The sequence below is a fragment of the Brachypodium distachyon genome, chromosome 1 (genome assembly GCF_000005505.3).
Source record: "Brachypodium distachyon strain Bd21 chromosome 1, Brachypodium_distachyon_v3.0, whole genome shotgun sequence".
NCBI classification, from domain to species: Eukaryota; Viridiplantae; Streptophyta; class Magnoliopsida; order Poales; family Poaceae; genus Brachypodium; species Brachypodium distachyon.
The window spans coordinates 72449340-72462524 of NC_016131.3; the positions used below are offsets into that span (position 1 = coordinate 72449340).

Consider the following 13185-nt stretch of genomic DNA (forward strand, 5'->3'; position numbering starts at 1 on the left):
GCAGTTTCGGGGCATCCGGACGTGACTCGCAGGCGAATGAGTGAAGTTAGGTGCTCATTAGTTTGTTCTCTAGAGAACCTATGGCACTTTGTTTACTTCCAGCAAATAGTTTATCTTATCCTGCAAATAGTTTTGAGTTAGTAAACCCAACAGTTTTAATTAATCCGTCATCTTCCATTTAAATTAGTCACCGGCTGATCATCAGAAAACAAATGCGAACCTGATCCTTTGAGTCACCGAAGTACACAACCCCTGAGAGTCCGTGACTAGGCGACCCACGCGGCCACGCTCCACGGGACAATTCTGTCAGCCGCTGATTTCACCCACTCACCCACGGCATAGTGGTAAGCTCCTAGTGTTAACTAGCAATAATCTTGGCCGTGCATTAAGCCTTGAATCAGCTTAAACTTGCAATTATCAATCACAGGACATGTGAAGGCAAGGGGCTGACATTCTCTTGCAAGCTACAACGAAGGGCTCAATCTGCAAATGCTTCTAAATGTAAGAAGTGCAACGAATCTCCAGACGAAAACCAGAAGAAGAAAAAGAGCACATGGATCACATGACAGTAGGATTGCGGTATAAAATCAGAAGGCCGTAACTAAGTTCAAGAAGAACGAACTGTCATGGGGGATTGGATGATCTGTGAGCACGACTGCTAGCTCATCAAGCGACGATAACTACATTAAACAAGAAAACCTATAATGCCTATGGACAGCTTCATATTTCACCGGTGCCAAGTGGTTTCCTTGAAGAATCGCCTGAAGCCCAAGCTTGGTAGTCTTTATCAAGCTGAAAGCAGGAAAAAACTTCTTTGAGAAATAATCGCTGGAGGAAATATTTGATGCAAAATTGCAAATACAAATATGATGCGAACAACAATCTCTAGAACCCAATATAGGAAACGGTTCGACTCAAGACACTTCCAGCTGGCTATGAACCAACATATTCATATATGACTAATTTTTTAGGTCATCTAGGTATGATTGAACAAACAACAAGTTAACTATTTTTTTTAAAAAAGAACAAACAACAAGGTAACTAAAACTGAACCATTCTTGACTGTTGAAATACATGCGAATCTAGACAAATCTGAGTCACTTATTTCCGGATGGATGAAGTATATGGCAGAAACAAAATGTAATAGCGGTGGCCTAGTTGGTGGTTTCACTCAAGAAACTAAAAACTGATGGGTGATAACTAATCAACATATGACAAATGAAATGAAGGAGCCTTCACTTGATTGGCATCAAAAGGTGGTAAATTCCAAAATAAGATTTTCTTCCGAATTTCATACGCAATTATCTTATTCCATAATTGTTCTTTAGCACAAAATTGGGGGATATGAGGACACAAGCATTTAAAAAACTCATACAATACACAAGCATTTGAACAAACCATGAAAATAGCATTTAAACAATTCACTTGATTGTCATCAAAAGGAGTGCTAAACAGGTGGCTGTTGTAGGCAAAAGCAAAGCACTATTAACTTACCTGCTTCAGAAATCGTGGAAGCATGACTCGGAGCAGCTGCTCGAGCACTTGCCGGCCACTTGATTCAATGGCTTCAACTGGTATTGCTCGAAATGGAAAGGGTATATCAATTGTAACCTGAAGATTATTACCATGAGAAGATGATTGAGTCACAAAACATTTAACGATGTCTATACGAAATCAGCTGAGAGCCTGAAACTGACGGACTTACCTCGATTGTGGCATCTGATGTAAGCTGTTGAGAGCCATCTGAACTGTTATTGCAGAAAACCCTATTCGCCATGGAAGCTGCATCCCACAGCAAATCATGTCAATGATTTCCTGGAACAAGGATTAAGTAGTTTATCTTAGAAAATGAGACTATGAATCACACTTACGGGGCCAAAATACAGTAAAGCATGTAACCCTACGAACAAATTAAGAACAAATCGCACAATATAGCATATGCAACATGATAAACCATGCTATTGATCCCCTCATCATTTACGATCATGTCCAGTGCCAACGAGGCACTAACCAAACCAGGGGCAAATGTCACTACGAATGTCAAAATACTTAGGCCTTATGGGGCAAAATGGCAAATTCCAAGTAAGATGTGGCATTTCATCAAATATCCCCAACGACAGCATCTACCATCGAGCATGCTAAGCAACCTGGACAAGTATCTACCAGTGTCCAACAGTACTGGAAACGGTATGAACCTCAAGAGCCACCCTCACCTGAGAATTTGTCATTCTGCGCCTCCACAAGGGGTGACCCCTCAAGCTGCACAACCAGAATGCAAAACACAAACAGAGAATAATCAGTGATCGCGAATAAAGTATGGCATCCGCGGGCCATTACTGAACCACTAGGTAGTACTGAGCGGTACACACCTTGCAGGAGAGGAGGCGGATGCAGCAGCCGTTGGGCTCCTCGTCGACGCGGACGAGGAGGACGGGGCAGACCTCGAGCGCGAAGAAGCGGAAGCGGTAGACGTAGCAGCGGAAGGTGGAGTCGTCGACGCGCTCGATGCGCTCCGCGTCCAGCACCGAGTACTGGCTCGCCGGCAGGCCCATGTACTCCGCTACAGGATCAAACAAGCGCAAGAGCAGCAAACATTTCATTTCCGGAGATCCCTGGACGAGCGAGACGGTCGGTTGGGAGGCGAGGTGGAGGTTCGTGGTTGGTGATGGGCGTACGTACCGAGGGGGCGGGCGAGCTGCTGCACGGAGGTGGACTCGGAGCGGCGGGCGACGAAGCGCGCCTTGGGAGCAGACGACACGGCCGTGGACGACGAGGAGGAGGAAGAAGAGGAGGCGCGGACGACGGCGGCCCCGGGCCGTGAGCGGCGGAAGGCGGAGGCTGGGACCGGCGGCGGGGAGCGGAGGGACGCAGCCATTGGGCGCGGGGCGCGGCGGCTGCCTGCAGAGCCTGCCGGGCGAGTGGCTGGTGGCGGTTGCGTGCGTGCGTGCGTCCCCGCGTGGACCGTCGGCTTGAGTGAGAAGTGAGCCGAGGAAGGGGGAGGAGAATGGGAGATGGACACGAGAGGTGTGGGCGTGCGGGGAGAGGAATTTTGAGTTGGATCTTTTTTCTTTATTGGACGGATAAGATGCAGTTCGGGATGGGTAGGGTACGGGGGCCTGTATTGGGCAGCCTCGGATGAAGTACCATCGATCGGATGGGCCAAGGAGTCAAGGACGGAATCTTTACCTTATCGAGTTTCCTAGCTAACTGGATGGTGGGGCCACGGAACCTGTAATAACTATCTTCTTCTTTTTTTGACACCAAGCTGTAACTATCTTGTTTGTATCTAGAGAGTAGTAGTACTCCAAATTACGAACTGCCTGTCATGTCCGGCACGTATCTCCTCTGTCCAGATGCAGTCTCTCGCAAGTGACAGAAGCTCGGAACCTCAGACGCACTGATGAAGGAACAGCGGCTAGGCTCACAATTTCTTGTTTTTCGTCTTGACTCAAATGATCTGATTTCATTAGCTGGAAATGGGACAAACTCACAGCGGCTAGCTAGGTTCATAATTTTGAGAAATTTCTCACTTGAGACAAGTTGATTTTCACGCATTTTACCTTGTACAACAATTATGAACGCAATATATTCACTGAAAGGATTATCCATTACAACTTCTTACTAGTTAAATAGTACTCCACTATACATATTATGGTAAGTGCTAGCAGAGGCCTAGGGCTCAGTGAGTATAAAAATACTGACACTAGGTTGTATCAACTGAAAAAAGCTGCTAATATTCTTTGGCTATGTTATGCACGTGATTCGTCTGATAATGCTATATAGGATCCTCACAAAAAACACCACATGATCGTCTTAATCAATGTCAGCATGCACGTAATCTACAAACACAAAATGCTTCTGGAGGTCGAAGAAGGCGTACGCCAGAGCCGCACTAACCAAAGCAGCAGCACCAAGCAATATTCTGAATTGAACCTCTGCAGGAATCCCAGCGGTGGCGCCGAACGCCACCGTTGCTCCCATGAAGACCTTCTGCAGGGTCTGGAAGGAGTTGTACGCTCCTTTGCAAGACGAACACTTCAGTGTGTGCTGCTCGTATCTGTCTAGCATCTACATGAGAAGTTTCGAACTTGGTCAGCATAATCACAAAAATAAGAATACAAGAATTACACAATGTGGAAACAGTAAAATATGTAGGGAGTCTTTTTATGTCTACTTGAGGTAGATAATACTGTTTTCAGATTCAGTGGGACTGGAGAAATATTATGTAAACCTTGCTATTGTAGTAAAACAATTGATACAATTAAGCATGTCGTATCATCTACCAACAAAAGTTTGGTACTCGTATTAAAAGTTATACATTATTATCAGATGTCAGCTGTCCACAGTGGTATAAACTATAGTAGTAGTAACTTGACGCAGTGACAGACAGAAAGTTTGTCACCTCTAGGACAAATAAATACTGCATATTATAAGAAGGATCTGTAGCTACAATGAACAAGGATATTGGACTGTCCTTGTCCAGAAAGAATTAAGTATATCAAGGAGCATAACATACGATGTTCCATCACAATTCAACTACCTTCACGTGAAATAGGGATATAAACACACAAGAACCCAAAATTGCTATATACCTACATCTGAAATCCAGAGAAAATACAACTGTGTGTAAAGGCTATCTAGTTAGCCAGAAAAAATTTACCTCACGCTTTGAAAGGACGGTAGAAGGTAATGCTTCTTGGCTAGGACTTCCAAACCAGTCAGGCTGGCTATTGCCAAATTTCCTTAGCCATGCTCGGAATGCTAAAACAAATCGGTCAGCCTGTGTGGGTGTGAATGTGAGCTTTGTGTACTGCTGGTTAACATCAGCAGAAGACTCCTTAGATGCAGATAGGAAAACCTTCTCTTGGCCTTGAAGAACGATCATATCACCATCATAGACCAAATTTGAGGTCCAATGTTCATACCATCGAGGGATAAACTGCGTCACAAATACAAAGAGACACATACCAAAGGAAAGTTCAGGATTTTACTTTAAACTCTGAATATGATGGCAACATAAATACTCTTTCTATTATTTATACAGTAGAGAATAGAGACTAAGCCTGCTGTTTCCCACAGGAATATGACAACAGCATGTTTACCCAAAAGACAATGTTGGAAACACAGTTAATTTAATAAGAAGGGGGAAAAAAGCAAAAACAATGGCCTATACCTGCCACCATGCTTTTCCTGGCATGGTAAACTGAAAAAAGTTTCGAGCGCTGCAAACAATAGAGCGAGTTTTTCCTGGGGCCATTGGAATGTTGAAGGAGCAAATCCATATTACCCATTTCTGATCTCCCAGAATAGGTAATTTTGTGTCAATCTCTATTCTGCACAAACCAATAAAATACCAGGGCAGAGTCATAATTGAGTGTATTGTGGCATGAGGAACTGAGAACATGAGCTAGTCCAGCACACCAGAAGGTACAATAAAATGAAAAGAAAAAAGGTCAGGGTGTCTTGCTGAAACGTACTTGTTCAAGGCATAGCAAGGGGCCTCAAAAGTTGCAGTGATGCGAGGATTACCAGAATTAGCCCCTGAATATCCCCATGCACCGCTTGATTCCATTTTGAATGTCAAAGGCCTGGCTCTATCTCTTCGTCCAGTGACCTGTGAGAGGAGTTAAACTCTGAAGCATGGGTAATGCTGCTGATCTCATTCTAAAGTAGATTATCAAGCTGAATTAAATTCAGTTATCCATCTTCAATTAAGCACGAGATCCTAACTTAAATGTTATTGAGCTACTTCCCTGAATGATGAGGGCAATACAGCAGGATGAGCTGAACCTTGTCGGTATACCAAGAGAAGACAAATGGCTAAATGTGGTTGTGTCAACCAAATACGTATAGTGAAATTTTCACATAAGCTAGTTAAATTCTGAAGCATAAGTGTTCTAAAGAGACAATCAAGATGGATTAAATCTACTTGTCGGTCTTCAATTTAGCATGAGATCCTAACTTAAATGTGCAAACTTCCCTGCGTAATGAGGATATCAGCTGGCTGAGTTGAACTTTGTTGGTACAGAGAGTCTAAATAATAGATGGCTAGTATGGTTGTGTCAATCAACAAAATAGAGTAAAAAAGTTCACATAAACAAGTACAGGTCAAGACAACAAACTATTCTACAGTAAAACATGCATAGTTCAAGGTGCAACAAGTAACTCAAAACCGGTGTTAATTAAAAAATTTAGAGGCGGATACAGGCATGCACTTTCGCCCAATAGAAGCCATTGCTAAGGAATTCAACGAATGCAATAGAGCAAATTGAAGACCATACTGCATGATCAGCAGCCAATATAAACAAATGAGTACGGTATAGGGAGCAACCTCAGTGCAGCATTTACCTTGTGGTGGGCAAATTCTATATGTGACGGGTCAGAGACATTCTCCATCAACGTATCATACCCATAGAACAGATCCCTCTGGATCGTCACCGTGGAGAAAGCCGGGTCATTGAACTCTTCTGGCAACCTGAAAGCAACAAGATAAATGATGTTTCCTATCAACTGGATTCAATGAATAACCACAACACAGCTCCAGACTTCACCCACATTGGAGGCTTGGTAGCCTTGGCCTTCTCCCACCCATTCTCGTCAGGCCACACAAAGAGCAGCCCCTGAGACACGAGGGTGGGGAACTTGATCGCACAAGCCCTCGGCGACCGCACCGCCCGGGCTTCTGGCCCCTCAGGCGCGGCCTGGGGGATCTTCGTGCAGGCGCCAGAGCCATCGAATGACCAGCCGTGGTAGGAGCACTGCAAGCAGCCAGTCTCGTCGATTCTCCCCTCCTACGTACCCAGAAACATCGTTGTGAACACGAATTGCATCAGAAATTACTTGAAATGAGGAAGCGATCGGGCGCAAACGTGGTGAGGAGCGTACCGAGAGTGGGGCGAGGCGGTGCGGGCAGCGGTCGTCGAGCGCGGCCCACTCGCCGGAGTTGGGGTCCTTCCAGATGACGAGGTCGCGGTTGAGGAGCTGGAACGGGGTGGGTACGCGGGGGTCGAGGTCCTCGACGAGGGAAACCGGGTACCAGTGATCCCGCCACACGAACCTCTCCCCCGACTCCGGCGACGACGTGCTCGGCTCCTCCGTCCGCTCCGCCTCGCCGGGGACCGAGGGCGGCGCGGCCACGCGGAGGCGGGTCCCGGCACGGGCGCGACGGAGACCGTTGCGACGAGAGGCCGGACGCGCCGGGAGTGAAGGGAGCAGCGGCCGGTGCAGCGGCGGGCTCGGGGAGAGGAAGAGGGAGGGAGAAGCCATCGCCACGCGCATTTTTGCCAGATCGTTCGAAGCGTAGCTGGGGAGACGCGCTTCTAGAACCTAGGCTCCAGTAGAGAAAACCAGCGGCCGGACGAGGAATTCTCTCGGGCTGATATTAGGTGAGAACTGAAGCGACGACAGTGGCGGACTGGCGGGCGGCGAAGCAGCGGGGGGAGCGAGGTTGCGTCACGGCAGAGGAAGGACACGGTGAACTGGTAGAGCACGCATGGCGTTTTCCCGGCGATCGTGTGGTGGAGCTTCGGCCAGGCAGCCGCTGGAGACTGGAGAGCGTCCCCCAGCGACAACGAACGATTCGAGCACTGACTCGTGAGAAGGACACGAACCGGCCCACGAGGTTCCGGACTTCAGGTCTTTCAGATATCACTTCGGCTAGAGAAAGTTCATACCTGAGCCGTGTCACACTTATTACTGGCGCGATTAGAATCTACGGAAAATTCAGGAATTTCATAGCAGCAACGAGAGAAGTCAGAGAACTGCTGCTAGATGCTCGTCGCATTGGGTTCAGTCATGCTCTCGGAAACACAAGGTGCACGCACTGATGCTGAGGATGCACCATCGCTGCCCAGATGCTGCAAAAATCAGTTCATCCCCATTTCAACCGGCAAGGCGACAAGCGTTGACAGATCCAAATCATCGCTTCTGCAAAATACTCCGGTCTATAGTACCAGCATGCATTACACCTGACTAGTTTAAGAGTCAGTTATAGATTGACAGCTCTAATCCACAGTCTAGTATAAACACCCACTAAGCAGGCAGCATTATTCAGGCTGCTACAGAGACCATTAAATCCGTCTACTATCACCAAATCTCCAGAAAACAAAAAAACATCCTCATGTTCACTCAACAAGTTATGCAACCTGTCGATAAACCTCGGCACCACCGACCTACAGTTTTTACTCCCAGGGAGAGCAAAACAGCTTAGGAGAGATTCAACACAAAATAAGCTGAATTTACTTGTGCTAATCATTATATGAGGCAGTCCACGGTTCATCTGCAACCATGTTTTATGTTCACTGCTCTTTGCTAACATAAACTTCACGCTCCTGAACATAAAGGTCAGATATGCAACGCAAGCATGTACACTAAAAAACAAGCAGATCACCACAGGAAGATCTAATAGCAGTACCTGGATCACATAGCACTTAGCAACCAAGAGCACCCATGATAACACAGGCTAACACACCACAGGTTCCTTCCAGGCATTTGAACAAACAAAAGGGGGACAGCACAACCATCACTAGATCCTGACAGACAACACTCCAGTCTAGCAACATCTCAACCGGCCTTTTAGAAGTTAAAAGGAAAAGGGCCTAGGGTTTTGCAAATACTCCAGTCTACTGGCTACTCCATGTTCAGGCTGATACAGAGAACATTAAATTTGTCTAATGTCTATACTATCTCCAAGATATGGAAAACATGCCCTTGTTCACTGAACAAGTTATGCAAGATAAACCTCAGCACCTCAACTGTATTAGCTTTACTCCCAGTCCCCCAGCGAGAGCAAAACAACAGAGGATATATAACAATGGTTAACATTCAACTGAACACAAAACGAAGTTCAGTTTAGTTGTAGTGATCATTGAGGAACGCCCACGGTTCATCTGCAACAATTGCTTTATATTCATTGCTCTTTGCTAACTTAAGATTCAACACTCCTTAACATACACCAGATATGCAGGATAGTGTAAACACTAAAACACAAGCAGATCATCACATGAAGATCTAATAACAGTACCATCACATAACACTTAGCAACCAAGAGTACCCATGATAACACAGACTAACACAATGCAGTTTCCTTCCAGGCATTTCCACAAACACGCAGTGGACACCACAACCATCGCTAGATCCTGACAGACAAACCAGCATAAACTAGCAGTATCGCAACCGCCCTTTAAGAGATGAAAAGGGACTAGGGTTTTGCAAGTTCCAACCCATGGTCGCCACCACCATCGCCAGGGGGCGATCACTTGGGCATCATCTGAGCTGCGGCGGCCGCCGCAGCCTCCTGCTGCTGCTGGTAGTTGAGCGGGCGGCGGAACAGCATGATGTGCGGCTCCGGCCGGTGGACCGCGTAGTGCACCCACCCGCGGCTCTGCTGAACGCCGAGCGCACGCCACTCGTTCTGCAAGGATAAACCCCAGTTTCAGATTAGGCAACCAACCCAGCCAAAAAACGCGATCTCGCAGCAATGCAATCAGAAATCTCGACGGTTACCTCAGCGAGGAGGCGGTTCTTGGGGAGGAGCTTGGCGACTTCCGGCGGGAGGACGACGTGCCTGCGCAGAACAAATCGGCGGCGAGTTAGGGTTTCGCCATTGGCGACACACCAAAGAAAAGAGGGGCAAACATCAGAGGCTAGGGTTTGGCACCAACCTGTACTCGAAGGTGTCGTCGAAGTACTTCTCGGAGTACTGGATCTGACCCATCTCCACCAGCAGTTCTCGATCAAGCCTCTACAAGACGAAAAAAAATCCCCAAAACATTTCAAACGAAATCCCGGAACAAGCCGCCAAACATTCAACGGCGACGGAGAAAGACGAACCCAGGAGGAAGAAATTCGCAGAAACTAGGAGGAATCGAAGGATTTGTGAGGGGAGACGAACCGCAAACCTTGGATCGGAGCGGACGAAGGGGGAGCGGGAGGTTGGTACGAATGGAGCGGCCGAGTATCCGATGGGGGGGAGGAGAAGGACGGCGTGGGCGAGTGTATCTATTTAAAAAAGGAACCGTGTGGGCGGGGCCGTCGGCGTGGAGATGGACGGCCCAGATGGAGCGGCGCGGATAGGGCAAGTAGTCGTTGCGGATCGGCGTCGTGGGCTGGATTTGGGGTTCGAAGCGCGGAACAAGAGAACGCGTGGACGGGGACGCGAGGGAGTTTTCGAATTTTGAAATCGCAACGGAAATCTACCCGTTGGTCTGCGAAGAGCCGAAGAGGCTTCGCATTTTTTTTCCCTTTTTTTTTCCCCTCGATTTATTTATTTCCTTGTCAGGCTTTTTTTTATACCTATTTAATGCCTTTGCGTCGAGAAAGCAGTTTTTTGTTCTAGCACAATTTCTACTACGGTGCAAATTTGATCTTTCTTTTTTTGAGGGGAGCAAATTTGATCTTCTTTGTTCTTTAGAAAAAAACTGTAGAAATTTCATCGAGAAGGAGACGGAACCTGGAATGAATTTGGGCTGATGGGCTAAAACTGTTGGTGTTGCCTTCTTCTTGCTTCCCAATGGCTTCGGACGACCCAGCCCAGTTGCAAACATACCGAGGCCGACTGCCTGATGGATCTGGAGCCCAGAACTCCAGCTTTACAGGGAAACTAACAGAACAAAGAACAAAGCATGGACCGGGCCGAATGTATTGTAAAGGCTCATGACAAGCAAAAGTACTTTGGGAATTTCTGAGCTGCAGAAGGCCAAAAAACTAATATTCCTTCCGTCTTCCCCTCAAAAAAAAATTCCTTCCGTCCAAATACAAAGCTAAATTCAAAATCTAATTTTTGAAAGTACAATGCCATTTATCTAATTTATTATTTGTCCTTTCTGCATCCCTAGCATAATAAACTTATACATTTTTCTTTAAACACAGGATCACCCCATCGATTTCCGTTATAAAAAATGACCAAATATTCAAGACTTACGGACAAAGAGTCTTACACGAAACAATAAAAGAAAAAAAAAGAAAAAAGTGACGGCAGCCAGAAATTATAAAAAGCTCCTTGTAACTCGTATTTTACTTCTTAATATATTATTCATCGTTATCAGACAAAAATCTAGCTGTTCCATGCTCTAAACTGAAAAACCTACTCCATGCACAACTTGCAAGGCTGTTCCATTGTTTCATGTGATCCTCTAAACCAAACATCTAGCTCCCAAAACAAGGCTCAGCGCATCTGCTTCTTTTGTCTTACATTAAGTGTCGCAAATTTGCTGGGATATGCTGTATCAACACGTGTTTTACTATGTTTGTACACGCATATGTAGACTAAATTGCGACATTTAATATGAGACGTAGGTAGTAGCAAAAATTGGGGAACACACGTTGTTATCAAATGGTAACACAAGTATGGGGAAAGATTGTGAAAGAGCATGTGAAAAAACCCAGAGTTCACCTTAAAAACATGCCGGCGGCATAAGGTATTTGTTGTTTGTAGACTTTATTTTATTTGTATAAAGATCTTTATTGATGACTGTTAGACCGTGACCTTTGTTGATTTGACAACACACAAACACGAGTTAAACCATGAATATTTTGATGTGATTTGACGACAAATAATAGTAAACGCTGTGTTTAAAATATGCAGGTTATGTTTTTAATTAGTCCATATCTAATCAGATGTGTCACACAAGTATTTGTAAACTAAAGAACAGGTATGCAGACACATCGGGCTTTCATTTAAAATCGAGAAATATATTTTTGGTCCCTTAATTTTTAACAAAGTCTCGAAAATGATCCCTCAACTCGAAATTGTATACATTTGGTCCATCAATGTCAAAACCGGATACTTTTGATCCCTTCCAGGAATTTCGAACGGTTTTGAGTCCATGTTGTGCGGTTTTCCCTCGAATTTTACATGTCAGATGTCTCAATTGCATTGGGTTCCGCCTAGAAATGGTCTTTGAACTTGAAACTGTATATATTTTGTCTCTCAACTATGCATCGATCCTGGCATCCGACATGGAAATTTTTTAGAAAAAACAACACCACGTAGAATCAAAACCAGTCAAAAACGCCAAAAACCGGAAGAGGGACTAAAAGAATCCTGTTTTGTCAATCGAGAAACCAAATGTATACGATTTTGAATTGAAGGACTATTTATAGACTTTCTTGCCAATCTAGGGACCAAAAATATTTTTTCTCTTTAAAATCCGGAAGGGAAAATGGGCAACGCCTGCTCTATTGTCTCTGATGGCAACGTAGGGACCTAATGATCGTTGTTTAGATAGACTTGAACGCAGCCTCCGGACCAAGCTCTCCTAATTTTTTATGTCCCCGCGCGCGAGCTAATTAAGCTGTCCAGCTCACAAGCATGCACAACCATTGACCAAAGTTCATAATTTCTACAAACTGCTTGGTTTCGCAAGTTTGTTCAAGGCATTTTAATACCACCAATGATTATACAAAATTATCGTCGATCCCTAACCAGATCATGCTTGAGATAGCCAAAACGATTCGCACAATAAATGAAATTTCCTTCCAGCGAAGCGGCAGCTAGATGAGGTCGACAACACATTATGACCAATTTGCGATTGGATCAGCTAGCGTTATCGGAACATTCCAGATCGAGAATAGCGGCTCTCTCGGAACCTGATCGAAGGGGCCCGGCAAGATCAAGCTCTCGAGTCTCGACCACATCACATGCATGCACAGTCGAGCATACGCAACGAATTAAGCAGGAGTGCAGGACGAAGACAACGTTTGCCAATAACAAAACATCATAGGATCTGATAATATCCGAATGTGTGGACGATAGCACAAGAAAGTACTAGTACATGGTTAAGATCAAGTAATAATCGGATGTGTGATCTGTTTCTCCAGAAAAGATTCTTAGAAATGGGATGGGATCTGAAGCTGCCCAGCTCGGAAAGCTTCATCATTGCTCCATATGTTTTTTCTCTTTTCTTTTTTTCTTTTTTGCCTTTCTGAAAATTGATCTTATTGACAGAAAGGGGTTCATCATGCAACGTGGTGCTGCATGCTCCTCGCAAAACATTAAAAATAAATAAACGTGGTGCTGCATTCATAGATGCATGCGAGACAGTACAGTGAGGAGTAGAGCACGTAGCGGGAACAGGAGAGTAACATGAAAGAAACAAATAATTGCAGGAACAGTGGGGACGATCAGCGCTCATGTGGATATGCATGCCCCTTTCCGCTTCTCTAATAGCAGTTTAATGAGTCGAG

The 13185-nt window shown here is 45.4% G+C and overlaps 3 protein-coding genes across 4 annotated transcripts; all 3 read right to left on the minus strand.

Moving 5' to 3' along the window:
* Positions 1 to 465: 465 nt before the first annotated feature.
* Positions 466 to 3054, minus strand: LOC100828535 (uncharacterized protein SYNPCC7002_A1590). The gene is made up of 6 exons (XM_003558766.4): positions 2680 to 3054; positions 2370 to 2560; positions 2214 to 2259; positions 1706 to 1782; positions 1495 to 1611; positions 466 to 792 (listed from the first exon to the last, which is right to left on the minus strand). Exons 1-6 carry the CDS (start codon positions 2873 to 2875, stop codon positions 721 to 723), a joined length of 699 nt encoding a protein of 232 aa, XP_003558814.1. The 5' UTR covers positions 2876 to 3054; the 3' UTR covers positions 466 to 720.
* A 507-nt stretch (positions 3055 to 3561) lies between these two features.
* Positions 3562 to 7549, minus strand: LOC100840185 (pheophorbide a oxygenase, chloroplastic). The gene is made up of 7 exons (XM_003562041.4): positions 6886 to 7549; positions 6556 to 6791; positions 6349 to 6475; positions 5478 to 5614; positions 5174 to 5333; positions 4661 to 4939; positions 3562 to 4068 (listed from the first exon to the last, which is right to left on the minus strand). The coding sequence occupies exons 1-7, from the start codon at positions 7276 to 7278 to the stop codon at positions 3814 to 3816; spliced, it is 1587 nt and encodes a 528-aa protein (XP_003562089.2). The 5' UTR covers positions 7279 to 7549; the 3' UTR covers positions 3562 to 3813.
* Positions 7550 to 8883: 1334 nt separating this feature from the next.
* On the minus strand, positions 8884 to 10053 carry LOC100840494 (cyclin-dependent kinases regulatory subunit 1). 2 transcript variants are annotated; one of them, XM_010230916.3, is made up of 4 exons: positions 9900 to 10053; positions 9663 to 9742; positions 9505 to 9565; positions 8884 to 9412 (listed from the first exon to the last, which is right to left on the minus strand). In XM_010230916.3, the coding sequence occupies exons 2-4, from the start codon at positions 9713 to 9715 to the stop codon at positions 9254 to 9256; spliced, it is 273 nt and encodes a 90-aa protein (XP_010229218.1). In that variant the 5' UTR covers positions 9716 to 9742; positions 9900 to 10053; the 3' UTR covers positions 8884 to 9253. The 2 variants fall into 2 exon arrangements, with proteins under 2 accessions (XP_010229218.1, XP_010229219.1); XM_010230917.2 differs by having other exon boundaries at positions 9893 to 10025.
* Between the last annotated feature and the right edge of the window lie 3132 nt (positions 10054 to 13185).